Below are 14,450 nucleotides of genomic sequence, written 5' to 3'. Positions count from 1 at the left end.
GGCTTTGTCTCCCGTCCGTGCACAGGTCGAGCTGGACAACGTGACGGGTCTTCTCACCCAGTCGGACAGCAAGTCCAGCAAGCTCACCAAGGACTTCTCCACTCTGGAGTCACAGCTGCAGGACACGCAGGTCAGGGCGGCGACGGGTCCCAGTGCCCGCACGGCATTAGCTGCCAGGCTTCTGGGTCTTTGTCTCAGAGCATCCTCCCCTGCATCCACGGGCTCTCTGCGTCCTCCTGGCTCCTTGCCAGGTCTCTGCTGGCCACCCCCTGAATCCGAGGGACTGCTCCCCTCTTCCACCAAGGGTATGGGGACCGCGAGGCCCCGACGCTGCGGGTCCTGAGCCCCTGCCCTCCTTGTCCTCGGAGTAGGAGCTCCTGCAGGAGGAGAACCGGCAAAAGCTGAGTCTGAGCACCAAGCTGAAGCAGGTGGAGGATGAGAAGAACTCCTTAAAGGAGCAGCTGGAGGAGGAGGAGGAGGCCAAGCGGAACCTCGAGAAGCAGATCGCCACCCTCCACGCCCAGGTTCGGAGCTGGCTCCCTGCAAGACACCCCAGGGAGCTGTGGGTTGGAGCCTGCAGGCTGAGGAGCTTCTGGCGGGGCGCCCACCTGGACTCCAGAGCACAGCCCTGCTGCTGGGTCCAACCCAGGCCTCCCCGAGCTGCACACCTTCCCTTGGGGGCGCTCCTGCCCTCCCCAGACAAGGGCTCATGCCTGGGGTCCCCAAGGAGGATTTAGGAATCTATGAACTTGGGTGGAGGAGACGTACATCTTCGTTTCACCAATCTCCAGCTGGCCTTCGGCATTTTCTTCTGTTATGAACGTAGGTAACAAGCCGTGGCCCTAGCAGTGCCGGTGGCCTGTTCAGTAGAAACCACCGGTCATCGTGTCCGAGCTGAGGCCAGGCTTTGGGAAGGTCATCGTGCTCCTAGCTACTCAGGAGCTTGCTATCTGCTGTGCTGATAAAGAAGCACGATGGTTACTGAACCACAGTCTTAAGAAACACCCGACAACTGCACTTTTCTATATTGGTTTCTTGGTAATCCTACGTATTTTGCTTTATGCATGTTAAGACCTCGTTCTCAGAAGGAGGTCATAGTCTTCTCTAGACTCTGAAAGGGTCTGGGGCCAAAGATAGACCAAGGGCCCTCTTCCGGATCCTGTCTTAGGACTTAAATGTGCCAGAAGATCTGCACCAGGTCGGGGAGGGTACAGGGTCAGTTCCACACCTGGGTGGCGGTAGGGAGTATGTGCACGGTGGCAGCTGTGTGTCCAGATGTGAGGAGGGGGCTGCGAGACGGACGCCTGCAGGCAGGGGGCACCAGGCTGCTGCCTGGGGGAGGGGAGGGGAGGGAAGGAGGCTTCCCACTGTAGGCCTCCGTCTTGGTACGAGCGGCTGGTGCAGGTAACAACTGAGAGGCCTTCCCAAGCTGATCTGCGGTGTCCGCCTCCCCTGGGCTCCATGCGCTAGGCACCTGCCCTCTGCAGAAGCTCCATTTCCCTGGCCCCAGAGGGAGCGGGAAGTGGTTGGGGGAGCCGTCTCCGTAACTAGGTTGGTGCCCCATTCCTCCGCTGGCAGGTGGCAGGCCAGCTTCCAGCCGTCCCACGTGCGGCCATGTTACCCTAGCAGGTGCCGTGCTGGGTGCCTCCTTACCCCTTGCCTCCCGCCCAGGTCACCGATATGAGGAAGAAGGTGGAGGATGGCGTGGGGTGCCTGGAGACGGCCGAGGAGGCCAAGAGGAAGCTCCAGAAGGACCTGGAGGGGCTGAGCCAGCGCTACGAGGAGAAGGTGGCCGCTTACGACAAGCTGGAGAAGACAAAGACGCGGCTGCAGCAGGAGCTGGATGACCTGCTCGTGGACCTGGACCACCAGCGGCAGAGCGTCTCCAACCTGGAGAAGAAGCAGAGGAAGTTCGACCAGGTGGGTGTTGTCGGCGCTGCCGCCGCCTCGTGTCCTCCCCTCTGCAGACACCCTGCCTCGGGCAGGGGCCTCTGTCCGTCAGCCCGGCCCGGGCTCACCGTCACCCAGCTCGGGAGGAGGCCCTGAGGGGCAGGCGCTCAGAGGGCCCTCCCGGGTTCCAGCTCATTGAGGCACCTGGAGAGAAAGCGCTCAGAACTGGGTGTCTTCACACGATGGGTTTGGGCGCAACTTTTCCCCTTTCTTGGTTTTTTATGTTTTTCGAATCTTCTCTAATTAGAATTTTTCTTTACACGTTCATAACTCTTGCTTACTCCAGGAGATCTGAGGCAGCTTACCGAGACGCAGACAGTGGGGTGGGATAGAAAAATGGAAGAAAGCAGAGGGTTGGCAAACTGGCCGAGGGCACCCACTGCCTGTGTGGACAGAGGTATTGAGCACAGCTGTCACTACAGCTGCTTTTGTGCTAACGTAGCAGTTTACGCAAAGTCTGAAGTCACACGTGCAAAGTCTAAAGCGTTTCCTATCTGGCCCATTTAAGAAATAAGTCCATGGGGCTTCCCTGGTGGTGCAGTGGTTGAGAGTCCGCCTGCCGATGCAGGGGACACGGGTTCGTGCCCCAGTCTGGGAGGATCCCACGTGCCGCGGAGCGGCTGGGCCCGTGAGCCATGGCCGCTGAGCCTGCGCGTCCGGAGCCTGCGCTCCGCAACGGGAGAGGCCACAGCAGTGAGAGGCCCACGTACCGCAAAAAAAAAAAAATAATAATAATAATAATAAGTCCATGGAATAAAGAGGTGCTGAAGCAAAGGGAAGGGGAAGGGGGGAAATAAGATGATAGGGTGAGGGTGGGCCAGCGCAGGGAAAAGATGCCTCACATCCTTGGAGGAGGGCCCCGAGGGATTCGCGCCTCCGAGCAGCCAGATTCACATTCTTTTCAAGGTAAACACCAACCAGTCATTCAGGAAAACCAGGGGCTTTCCGGGTCCTGAGGGTGAAATATTTACTTCCTGTGGGTTGTCCTGGAAGGGGCACTGAGTGTCATAAAGGACCTTGGTTACTAAGTGATAAAAGTTACACAGACTCTAATGGGTTGTGGCAGAGGCCATCTCCACGTTCGTCTGCTTACGAGGACACACTGCACAGCACGTGTCGCAATCGGAAGCAGAGGGCTCGCGGCTCTCCTGGGTCCCCCTCCCCCCAGACCTGGCCCCGGGGACCCTCCTTCCCCAGGAGGTTCGGGCCCAGTTGCTTCCCCTGCCAGAGGCCAGCAGGCCCTGAGCTCTTTCTTTTTTTTTTTTTTTTTTTTTTTTTCTTTTCCACCGCTGTGGCCTCTCCCGTCGCGGAGCACAGGCTCCGGACGCGCAGGCGCAGCGGCCACGGCTCACGGGCCCAGCCGCTCCGCGGCACGTGGGATCCTCCCAGATCGGGGCACGAACCCGCATCCCCTGCATCGGCAGGCGGACTCTCAACCACTGCGCCACCAGGGAAGCCCCCTGAGCTCTTTCTGAGAGGCGCTTGCTCGAGCCTCATGGTGCCCGCCTGTCTCCCAGCTCCTGGCCGAGGAGAAGACCGTCTCCGCCAAGTACGCGGAGGAGCGCGACCGGGCAGAGGCGGAGGCCCGGGAGAAGGAGACCAAGGCACTGTCTCTGGCCCGGGCTCTGGAGGAGGCCGTGGAGCAGAAAGCAGAGCTGGAGCGGCTCAACAAGCAGCTCCGCACAGAGATGGAGGACCTCATGAGCTCCAAGGACGACGTCGGCAAGAGCGTGAGTCCCCGAGCCCCAGGGTCGGGGGTGGGGGTGGGGGAGGGAGATGACCTCAGGGCGGGGAGGATGAGGGGCTCACGGACACGGAGCCTGGGGACCTGGGGGCCTCGTGCCCCTCTGCTCCTGACCGCGCCCCCTCGGCGGCAGGTCCACGAGCTGGAGAAGTCTAAGCGGGCCCTGGAGCAGCAGGTAGAGGAGATGAAGACCCAGCTCGAGGAGCTGGAGGACGAGTTGCAGGCCACCGAGGATGCCAAGCTGCGGCTGGAGGTGAACCTGCAGGCCATGAAGGCCCAGTTCGAGCGGGACCTGCAGGGCCGCGACGAGCAGAGCGAGGAGAAGAAGAAGCAGCTGGTCAGACAGGTGCGGGCGGCGCTCGCGCTCCCCTGGGCGGAGGCGGGCAGGGAGCCCCGGGTTCTGGGGGCTCCTTTCTCCCTCCGCCGGGACTGCGGGAGCCCCCGGATGATGCCCTCCCACGTCCTCACCCTGCAACCCTCTGCCTGGGGGTCAGCGACCCCCTCTACTAGGGTTATATGATCAGGAGTCCTCACTGCCCCTGGCCACCCCGTGGACGCCACGGGACTGGACCAAGCCCACCTGGGCCGTGAGCTGGCTCCGTCCGGCCTCCTGAGCCGTCGACATCTCCCCAGGTGCGGGAGATGGAAGCTGAGCTGGAGGATGAGAGGAAGCAGCGCTCGATGGCCGTGGCTGCTCGGAAGAAGCTGGAGATGGACCTGAAGGACCTGGAGGCCCACATCGACTCGGCCAACAAGAACCGGGACGAAGCCATCAAGCAGCTGCGGAAGCTGCAGGTGAGCTCAGGCTGGACCAAACCAGATCCGGCTGCACACGGCAGCACCGGGCTCAGCACGGGGCTGGGACACTAGTGGGGTGGCCGATGAATGCTGGGAAGTGCCACCTTGCCTGCCCTCCCCGAGGAAGGTCTCGGGTGCCTTTAGCTCCGTGTCACAGATGGAAACCCAGAAGCCGAGCAGAAACAGACTAGTCAGAAGCAAAGTTGCAGTAAGATTGTTGTCTGTGAGTGCCTTAAACAAAGAAAAAAATAAGTGTAAACCTAGAAATGCAATGGCATTACAGTCACTTAGTGGCAGATTTCTAGAATAAACCACACGTGACCCATCTCAGCCTTAACGGACAATTGTGGAAGGTTCCAGGCTGACTGTTCAGAGAAGCAGCCCGGAGCACAGAACACGTACTTCGCCTCATCAGTGATGAAAGAATAATAAGTTTAAAAAACCAGCTCTGAGATGCTCCAGCGCATCCAGCAAACCGGCGACAATGAGAACGAGTGTCAACGCTGGTGTCTGTGAGGTCGTAGGGCATAGGTGCTCTCATTGCGGTGGCCGCTCTACCTGGTACCACTTGGCTGTGCCCAGCAAGGGTTATATCCTTTGGCCTGGGGAATCCCAATTTGGGATTTATCTGCAAAAGGAAAAAAAAACCACAACTATTCCCCAAGATCTTCAGAGTTAAAACGAATCACCAGTGAACGAAGGACATATGACCGCGCCATGTTGCCGGGACTAACCGGGCAGGTGGCCGCCGACCTGGTGCAGTGGGGATGGCACCGGAGCGCGGGATCCAAATCAACAGGAGGTGGTAGAAAGTAGACAAAAACATAGCTGGACTGATACCCTCCCATGCTGCCGCAGGTGTACTTTGTAAGTCCTAACAGTTAAAAAGCATGTGAAGATGGGATAGGATAAAGGGAAGATGTGTCTTTACTGTTTTGCCCTTCTATAGCTATGTTGGTTGAATGTGGCCTCAGGTTGAGGCCCAGCCGTCGGTCCCTGCTGGCGGGGTGTCCCCGTGCGGGGGTGCGGGCACACGGGCGAGGTGGGATTGCGACACCAAGCCTCTCCCCCCTGCCCTCAGGCCCACATGAAGGACTACATGCGGGACCTGGAGGACACCCGCGCCTCCCGCGAGGAGACCCTGGCGCAGGCTAAGGAGAACGAGAAGAAGCTGAAGAGCATGGAGGCCGAGATGATGCAGCTGCAGGAGGTGGGCCGGGCCGGAGCGGGGCGCTTGGGGCCTCCACCCACCCGCCTGGGCCACCCGGGCGACCTGGAAGAATGGGCCAAGCTCCAGCAATGGGCCGCTGTGGTTCTTGCTTTCTGAAAGAATTGCCCCTCGGGGTTTCGTGAAGTAACAAGGCTCCCTGGTGTGATTAGAACGTGTGTGTGAATTGAATCGTCACCTCCTGGGTGACCTGAATCACCACCGGTGACTTGCTGCCTGGCGAGGAGGGGTCCCTCCCAGAGGCTTAGGGCGCTAAGTGTCCCCTAGGCGGCCTTGTCCCTCACACGAGGCAGGTTGTGAAAGCGTTCCCCAGGCTCTAGGCAGTCTTCTGCCTTGAGGATGCTGGCTGCCCAGTTGCTCCTAGCTGGGCCAGGCATCCAGGCTCTCCTCGTCTGCCCTGACCAGACCGGCTGTGCCCTCCTGCACACGTGGGTCTCCGGTGAGGCCGCCTCACCCTCAGGGGGAAGCCCTTGCCCCCCGCCGGCTTTCAGAGCCCCGCGCTGTGGCCTTAACTCACGTCTTTGTCCTGTCGCCCCTGCTTCCTGTCTGCCTGGAAGGTAGAGGGACCAGCATCCCGTCAGGCCAGGATGATTTCCTGTTTATGGCAACATCCCCGGCACCTGGCTCAGTTTTTTTACTTATTTGTTTATTTATTTATTTATTTATTTTTATTTTTGGCCGCGTTGGGTCTTCGTGGCCGTGCGCAGGCTTTTCTCTAGCTGCAGTGAGCGGGGGCTACTCTTCATTGCGGTGCGCGGGCTTCTCATTGCGGTGGCTTCTCTTGTTGCAGAGCACGGCTCTAGGTGCGCGGGCTTCAGTAGTTGCGGCTCACGGGCTCAGTAGTTGCGGCTCGCGGGCTCTTGAATGCAGGCTCAGTACCTGTGGTGCACGGGCTTAGCTGCTCTGCTGCATGTGGGATCTTCCCAGACCAGGGCTCGAACCCGTGTCCCCTGCATTGGCCAGCGGATTCTTAACCACTGCGCCACCAGGGAAGCCCTGGCTTAGTTCTTAGCGCTTAGATATGGGGGCTGTGTAATCATACGGTTCCTAAGCTGTGATCTCAGAGGGGCTCCTGGGAACGGGCTTCATGGAGGAGGCAGGCCTGGGAAGGAGTTTGGGAAGAGGGGACCAGGGGCTCAGAGTACCGGGAACAGAGGAGGGCTGTTGGCTGCGGGCGGCCCCAGCGGGTCACATTCCGGGTTCCCGTGGCAGGAGCTGGCAGCTTCCGAGCGTGCCAAGCGCCAGGCCCAGCAGGAGCGGGACGAGCTGGCCGACGAGATGGCCAACAGCAGCGGCAAAGGGTGAGCCGGCGCGAGCGTGAGCGGGTGTGGGGGTCCCCGCTCTGGTTCGGCCCCTCTCACCTACCCTCCCCCCCCAAATCCCCAGTGCCCTGGCGCTGGAGGAGAAGCGGCGCCTGGAGGCCCGCATCGCACAGCTGGAGGAGGAGCTGGAGGAGGAGCAGGGCAACACGGAGCTGGTGAACGACAGGCTGAAGAAGGCAAACCTGCAGGTGAGCGGCCGGGGCTCTCTCCGCACCAGGGCCCCCTCGGTGACGCGAGTGGGCCTCCCCAGTGGCAGAGGCAGAGGCGGCCACCCTCTGATTCTTAGGGGATAACGTCCTGGTGCCTGCACTGGCTCCTTGGCTCCTGTCTCTCGGTTGTTGAGCGGCTTCTGGACCCTTCACGCTGAGCAGGTCCCTCTCGTGGGAAGGCCTAGTGATCAGGGGCCCTGCAGGGTCCAGCTGCCCCTCCTCTGCCCCCAGCCGGGATCCCCGCCTTCCTCAAGGTCACCAGCCCTTCTTCCCACAGATCGACCAGATCAACACCGATCTGAACCTGGAGCGCAGCCATGCCCAGAAGAACGAGAACGCGCGGCAGCAGCTGGAGCGCCAGAACAAGGAGCTCAAGGTCAAGCTGCAGGAGATGGAGGGCACTGTCAAGTCCAAGTACAAGGCCTCCATCACCGCCCTCGAGGCCAAGATCGCACAGCTGGAGGAGCAGCTGGACAACGAGACCAAGTGGGTGCCCCTCGCCCGTCACCTGGCACCATCTGCCGGCTCCTCTGTGTGCCCATTCCTGAGACTGTCTCCCCCCATCCTGACGGGGCTCTCATCCCTTTCCCTGGGGCCTTTTGATGGGGCTTGTGGAGTTTGAATATGACCCACAGCCCACGTCTAAAGTTGGGGAGCCTGATGACTCTCTGAGGGCTGAATCAGAGAGGTGGGGTTCCCACCCACCTGGGCAGCCCATCTGTGGGCTCAGCAAGACTGAGACTTCTTTGGGGGGTAATGGGGGTCAATCTTCCTTTTTCCTAGCTTTTTTTTTGGTTGCACTGAGCAGCATGTGCGATCTTAGTTCCCTTGATCAGGGATTGAACCCATGCCCCCTGCACTGGAAGCACAGAGTCTTTAACCACTGGATCGCCAGGGAAGTCCTCTTTTTCCTAGATTTATATGTGCTCTCTGAGATGTGTCAGTTCCCTTCCCTGAACCTCAGTTTCCTTATCTGTGAAATGGGGCTAATCCCAGTGCCTTCGTAAGAGTGTTCAGTGAAGACGGTCTACCTTAGCATCAGGGGAAGTGCCAGTGAGGCCCGGGAATGGGTGGCCTGTGGATTTGTCGGCCAGACCTTCTGAAAGAGGGTGCCCCCCTGAGCCTCTGTGTTCATGCCTTTCAGGGAGCGCCAGGCGGCTTGCAAGCAGGTGCGTCGGGCCGAGAAGAAGCTGAAGGACGTGTTGCTGCAGGTGGATGATGAGCGGAGAAACGCCGAGCAGTACAAGGACCAGGTGTGTTGGCGGCGGAGCAGGGCCCCGCCCCTTGGCGGCTGAGGGCGGGAGGGCCGCAGGCATGTGGGGTCGTGACCGGGGCCCCTGGCCACGCGTCTCCGCAGGTGGACAAGGCATCCACCCGCCTGAAGCAGCTCAAGCGGCAGCTGGAGGAGGCCGAGGAAGAGGCCCAGCGGGCTAACGCCTCCCGCCGGAAACTGCAGCGCGAGCTGGAGGATGCCACGGAGACCGCGGACGCCATGAACCGCGAGGTCAGCTCCCTCAAGAACAAGCTCAGGTGAGCCCCGCCGGCCCCACCCGCCCCTTCGCAGGACCCTTTCTCCTTCAAAAAGTTAGTTTGTCCTGAAGAGCAGAATTCGGAAAACGAGCCTCCTATAAACTCGGTCACTTTTCTCAGCTAGATGTCAGTGAGCCAGGTGCTTAATGACGCTGAGAAAGTGCCGGTCAGAGAGCCCTTCCTCGTTCTCCTTGCCTCCTGGGCTGTAGCCCGGCCTTTTTTTTTGTTTTTTTAAAAATTTACTTATTTATTTATTTATGGCTGTGCCGGGTCTTTGTTGCTGCGCGCGGGCTTTCTCTAGTTGTGGTGCGCGGGCTTTTCATTGCGGTGGCTTCTCGTTGCAGAGCACGGGCTCTAGGCACGTGGTCTCCGTAGCTGCGGCACGTGGGCTCAGTAGTTGTGGCACACGGGCTTAGTTGCTCCGCGGCATGTGGGATCTTCCCGGGCCAGGGATTGAACCCGTGTCCCCTACATTGGCAGGTGGATTCTCAACCACTGCGCCATCAGGGAAGTCCTAACGTGGCCCTTAAAATAAACTCTCCGGGTCATTTATTCCCGTCCTGCCTGAAGAGTCTGTTCCTGTCGCAGCGCTAAACCTGATGAGAATGTTCTCAGGTTTTGTCAACTAGGAGTTGCTTGAGGCAACCTGGCCGGTCCCTGGCACAGCTTTAGGTGCTGGGTGAATACGGGCATCTTCTAACTCTGAACCAATGGAAAGGGCTGCTTGGCGATTCTCAAAAAAGGAGTGTCACGTTCAGGCAGCATGAAATGGTTGAGACAGAGGGTCTTTGTGGTCGAGATTTTCACCGCTTACCTCCTTTTCCCAGCGATCGTTTTTTTAAAGCGTAAAAGCAACAAGAGCAGACAGTCTAGTCAGTGTGTGATATCGATTTTCTTAGCCAGGACCGGAAGGAGACTCCTGTGTTTGTACGCTGTACACAGTCATGTGTGTCTCTTAGTTTCACCTGTTTGGGACTGAGTGTGATCAGAGGGTGGCATTTTGCAGAGGCAGCTGCATCTGCACTTGTGCCTCCCCCCTTTTAATCAACCCCCACTACCTGACCGTTTCGTGCTAGTGTTTTGTGCTAGTGTTTTGGGTGAAAGTGGGAAGCTTCAGGCCGGTGGGGCAGGAGGGGACAGCCCTCCTGTCCCCGCTGGAGGCTTGTGTCCCCGGAGGCACCCCCCCACCCCCACCCCGGTTGGTTCTCCCCTTGGGATGTCAGGAGCTAGTTTCCCTCTAAAGGTCACTTTGAAACACATGAGCGGAACTGCGGCCTCCTGGCCAGCCCCGCTGACCGCTGCCTCTGCCTCCAGGCGTGGGGACCTGCCGTTTGTGGTGCCCCGCCGAATGGCCCGGAAAGGTGCCGGCGACTGCTCGGATGAGGAGGTGGACGGCAAAGCCGACGGGGCTGAGGCCAAAGCTGCCGAGTGACAACCTCTTCCTCTCCTGCTGCCCGAGACGGACGACAGCACCGACTCGGCTTCCCCTTCCCACAGCCCCTGCAGCACCCCTCCTCCCTCCTGGGACTGCTGTGACCGTGACCCCACCTCGTGCCCCCAGGCCAGGGGACCTCAGGCCTCACCTCCCCGCCCATCCCCCCAGGCCTCCTTGAAGGGCGTTCCGGCTTCCTCTGCTGCAGCCCCTCCTGCCCCCCCGCCCCCCGGAATCTAATACCAAAGAGTCAGGGTCCTGGGCCCTGGCCCCGGAACAGAGTGACCGACCAGCAGGATCTCCGCCCCTTCCCTTGCCGAAAAGCACAAGATGGTGAGGTGAGGAGGGCAGGCCTCCGGGGGTGGGCAAGAGAGTTTTCTACGAATCTATTTTTCTTCAGACTAAGGAGTTTTGCTAGCCCGATGCCCCGGAAGAGCTGTCACCTTCCCCCCGCCCCCGCCACCCGCTCCCTTCTCTGCTGTTGGCAATCACACACGGTGACCTCACTCCCTCTGCCCCAGCGGCCCCCCCACTCCCATGGGCTCTGGGTGGTCCGGCATGAGCAGGCGCAGGGGGTCCGCTTCTGTGCAGGGCACGGGAAGCTGGTGCGGGGAGGGAGGGGCGTTCCTCCCCACCCCTGCCGGGCGGCGCCCCTGTCACCTTCCTGATTCTGAAACGTCTCAAGTGCAATGATGACCCCTCTCCCTCCTTTGCTGAGGGCAGCCCGCCCCTGCTGCAGCAGGGCTTCTGGGCTGAGAACACAGGGCCCAGGGGCCAAGCTGGAGAGGCCAGCAGTGGCCTCTCCCAGCACTCTTGGGGACCAAATATATTTAATGGTTAAGGGACTTGTCCCGAGCCTGACACCAGAGCAGTGGAAAGGGCCAGGTGATCTCGAACCTACTCCAGGACTGGGGCCCGAGGGTAGTTGACCTGCACCGTTGACTCGGTATAATTCAAGACTCTGCCATCTGCACAGATATTTTTAGAAGAAAAAAAAAAAAACCTTGTCTTTCCTCCCTCTAACTGTAATAAATGGTAAAATTCCAAGTCTTTATCACTGCCTTTCCTTTGGAACCACGTCTAGAAGAGAGTAGCTTGTCCTACACTGGTCTATACTGGTGGCTGAATTTCCCTGTATTCCTAACTGTTTTGTATATGCTGCATTTAGACTTCCTTATGGCAAAGAAGGCATTTTTTTGTTTGTTTTAAGGAAACAAACTCTCAAGAAATCATGAAGATATATAAATGCTACATATGCCTAAAAAGCTCTGAATTCAGGTCCCAGTTGCTGTCACAAGGGAGTGAACAGAACTCCCACCCCTGCCCTTTTTTTATATAATGGAAGTGCCTTATAGCATGGTTGCAGCCGTCACCACTACAGTGAGCTGGTTTACAGATGTTTTCCACTGAGTGTCACAATAAAGAGAACCTTGTGCTATGAGCCATGTGTCTGGGGGTGTCTCTGCGCCGGAGCAGGTGGCCTAGAAGGGACTGTACCTGGGCCACCTGGAAGGGACTGTGCTCTGCTTCTGCAGCAGGCACCTACTTTGTGCAGTTTCTGGAAGCTTCCAGGAATGCAGCACGGCTGGGGCACGGGCTCCAGTAGGGAGTGACAGTCATGCAGAAAGGCAGGCCGGCAAGGATGCTAAGAGTGTCTCATAAATCTTGGTTCCTTTCGATTACTGAGTACCTACTATGTGATTGACACTGAGCTGGCCTGGGGGATAGAGATACAAGGCCCAGGCGCTAACTTCCAGAAGCTTTCTTAGTCATCAGACGAGGCAAAGCCTGCCCTGTGGAGATTCATCCCAGGTGCCACAGAAGGGGGAATGAGGGAGTCGGTGCCGAGGCCTGTGGGTACTGGGGCAGGGGCTCTTCACAGGACTGTCAGAGCCTTTATTCCTTCCTTCTTCATTCTTGGAACAAAGGCTGAGCATAGACCAGGCCCCTTGCCAGGCGCTGGGAGTGCGAGGGCAGGGGAGACAGATGTCCCTGCAGTTGCAGGCAGGAGGGGAGGCAGGAAAAGGCTCTCCTTAGAGAAGGGGTTTGGTGCCCACTTGATTCAAGGTGTGGACTCGGGCAGCAGGTCTGCATGCGGAACTTCGGGGCCACTGTGTGGCTGGCCCGATTGCTAGGGAGAGCTGCGGGCTCCTAGACAGGACACCTGCCGGGCCTCCAGCAGCCGACCTGTCCAGCCTCCGAGCAGGTGCACTTTCGGGCCCTGGGAAGGGAGCTGCAGGAGGTGATGGGAGAGGCGGGTGGGTGCCAGCGCCGGAGCCTGGGGTGCTGCTTCCTTTCAGCAGGGCCACACTCCCTTAGAGGCTCTGGGCGGGGGGCCTTCCTCACCTCTCCCAGCTTGTGGTGTCTTCAGCCTTCCTTGGCTTGTGGCTGCATCACTCCAATCTCTGCCTCCGTCTTTTCGTGGCCTTCTCCCCCTACTCTGTTGTCTCTCTGTGTGTCTCTCATAAGGATGCTAGTTGTTGGATTTAGTGCCCACTTAGATAATCATTGTTGATCTCAAGATGTTTAACTTAAAGGATTTTCAAACACCCTTTTCCACATAAGGTCACAATCACAGGTTGCAGAGATTAGGTCACGGACATACATTTTTTTGCGGGGGGGGAGCATCCATTTAACCCACTACAGGACCCAACAAATATCAGTTCTCCCCCGCTTAAGGTCCTCTGGCTTGACTGTTCACCTTGTGCAGGGGAAGTACTGGACCAGGTGCCAACCTCTGCCCACCAAGGGGGTGCAGTCCCCAGGGCTGCCTGACCACCCACCATGCATGAGCATGAGAGCCCAGGGGCTGCTGATTCCAAAGTCCCCTGTGGAAAGGAGAGGGTCTTTGCTCCCTCTCCAGCTGCCCACATGCTCTGTGGAGGCTGAAGCTTGCTAATGCCCCTCCTCCTCCCAGCCTCTCTTTCATTACTCTTGGTCATCCCTCCTCACTGCTGGCCCCTGAGGTGGACCGTTCACCATGGTCCCAGCATATGCTCACCTCTTCACTTGCAACCACTGTGCTGTCAACTTTCCCACTGGTCTTTGACTGGTGGCATTAGAGACCTCCTCATCCCTAATTCTGACCAGTTGCTTATTTTTCCAAACAATTCCAAATCTTCCACCCAGACTATGGTTACGAACACAAAAGCTGGCTTCTGCACATGGCCGGCAAGTGTCTGGCGCAGTGGTTCTGTGCTGAGAACCTTAATCCAATGTGTTCGGTGCCAGGTCACTGCACAGGGCCATCTATAGGCAAGTGAAACTAGACTAATCACAAAAGAAGAGGGTAGAACTTATCACCTAGATTCCATCTTATTTTTCCTGGGGACCCCAGTGGGCTTTGCCAGTGACACCACTGTGACTTCTGGTATTGGAAGAGTCAGTTTTTAAAGATTAGTTTATCAGTGAAATCTTGATTACTAATGGAAATGAAAGGACGGGCATATGGATAATTACAAATCGATGGACCGATGGAAGGGAGACAAGGTGGTGAAACAGAACAACCTTGAACTCACTTCCCCTCATGAGCGCACCAAAAACCACAACTAACTGCTGAACAACTATCCATAAGAAAGACTGGAATCTACCAAAAAAAGATATTATACATGCAAAGACATAAAGGAGAAACCACAGTGAGATAGTAGAAGGGGTGCACTTGAGATATAACTAAAACCCATCTCAGCCGGGTGGGTGACTCACCAACTGGAGAAGAATTATATTGCAGAAGTTCTCCCACAGGAGCGAGAGCTCTGAGCCCCATGCCAGGCTCCCCAGCGTAGGGGCCTGTCATCGGGAGGAGGAGCCCCTAGATAGTTTGGCTTTGAAGGCCAGTGGGGCTTGATTGCAGGAGCTCCACAGGGCTGAGTGAAACAGTCTCCACTCTTGGAGGGTGCCCACAAGGTCTGGCATACACTGGGACTCAGGGCAAAGACAGTGACCTCGTAGGAGCCTGGGCCAGACCTACCTGCTGGTCTTGGAGGGTCTCCTGGGGAGGCGGGGGCAGCTGTGATTCTCTCTGGGGTCATAAGACCTGGTGGCGGACATAGCAGGGAATGTTCACCTACGTGAACTCTGGCTGGAGGCAGACGTCTCAGGTCTTTGGCCCGAGACCTGGCCTCATCCCAGTGCCGGGACGCCTTAGGCCAAACAGCAAACAGGGCAGGAAAACAGAGCCACCTTGTCTTTAGACGGGCTACCTAAGGAATTCCTGAGCCCACAGCCATCTCTAGACACA

General features: G+C 58.2%; 1 protein-coding gene across 2 annotated transcripts in view; it reads left to right on the top strand.

The window, feature by feature from the left end:
• MYH9 (myosin heavy chain 9) overlaps positions 1-11,654 on the top strand; it is a 92,793-nt gene extending 81,139 nt beyond the window's left edge. For both annotated transcript variants that reach the window (XM_059080760.2, XM_067010120.1), the window contains exons 29-41: positions 26-130; positions 372-524; positions 1,672-1,920; positions 3,468-3,680; positions 3,828-4,040; positions 4,328-4,489; positions 5,574-5,702; positions 6,933-7,021; positions 7,107-7,230; positions 7,529-7,737; positions 8,396-8,504; positions 8,609-8,781; positions 10,096-11,654. In XM_059080760.2, coding sequence (XP_058936743.1) covers positions 26-130; positions 372-524; positions 1,672-1,920; positions 3,468-3,680; positions 3,828-4,040; positions 4,328-4,489; positions 5,574-5,702; positions 6,933-7,021; positions 7,107-7,230; positions 7,529-7,737; positions 8,396-8,504; positions 8,609-8,781; positions 10,096-10,213 — 2,046 coding nt within the window. In that variant the 3' untranslated portion in view covers positions 10,214-11,654. The remainder of the gene's footprint in view (positions 1-25; positions 131-371; positions 525-1,671; positions 1,921-3,467; positions 3,681-3,827; positions 4,041-4,327; positions 4,490-5,573; positions 5,703-6,932; positions 7,022-7,106; positions 7,231-7,528; positions 7,738-8,395; positions 8,505-8,608; positions 8,782-10,095) is intronic.
• The last annotated feature ends 2,796 nt before the right edge of the window (positions 11,655-14,450 follow it).

The sequence above is a fragment of the Kogia breviceps genome, chromosome 12, assembly GCF_026419965.1.
Source record: "Kogia breviceps isolate mKogBre1 chromosome 12, mKogBre1 haplotype 1, whole genome shotgun sequence".
NCBI classification, from domain to species: domain Eukaryota; kingdom Metazoa; phylum Chordata; class Mammalia; order Artiodactyla; family Physeteridae; genus Kogia; species Kogia breviceps.
This window is presented reverse-complemented; position numbering and strand designations above follow the sequence as displayed.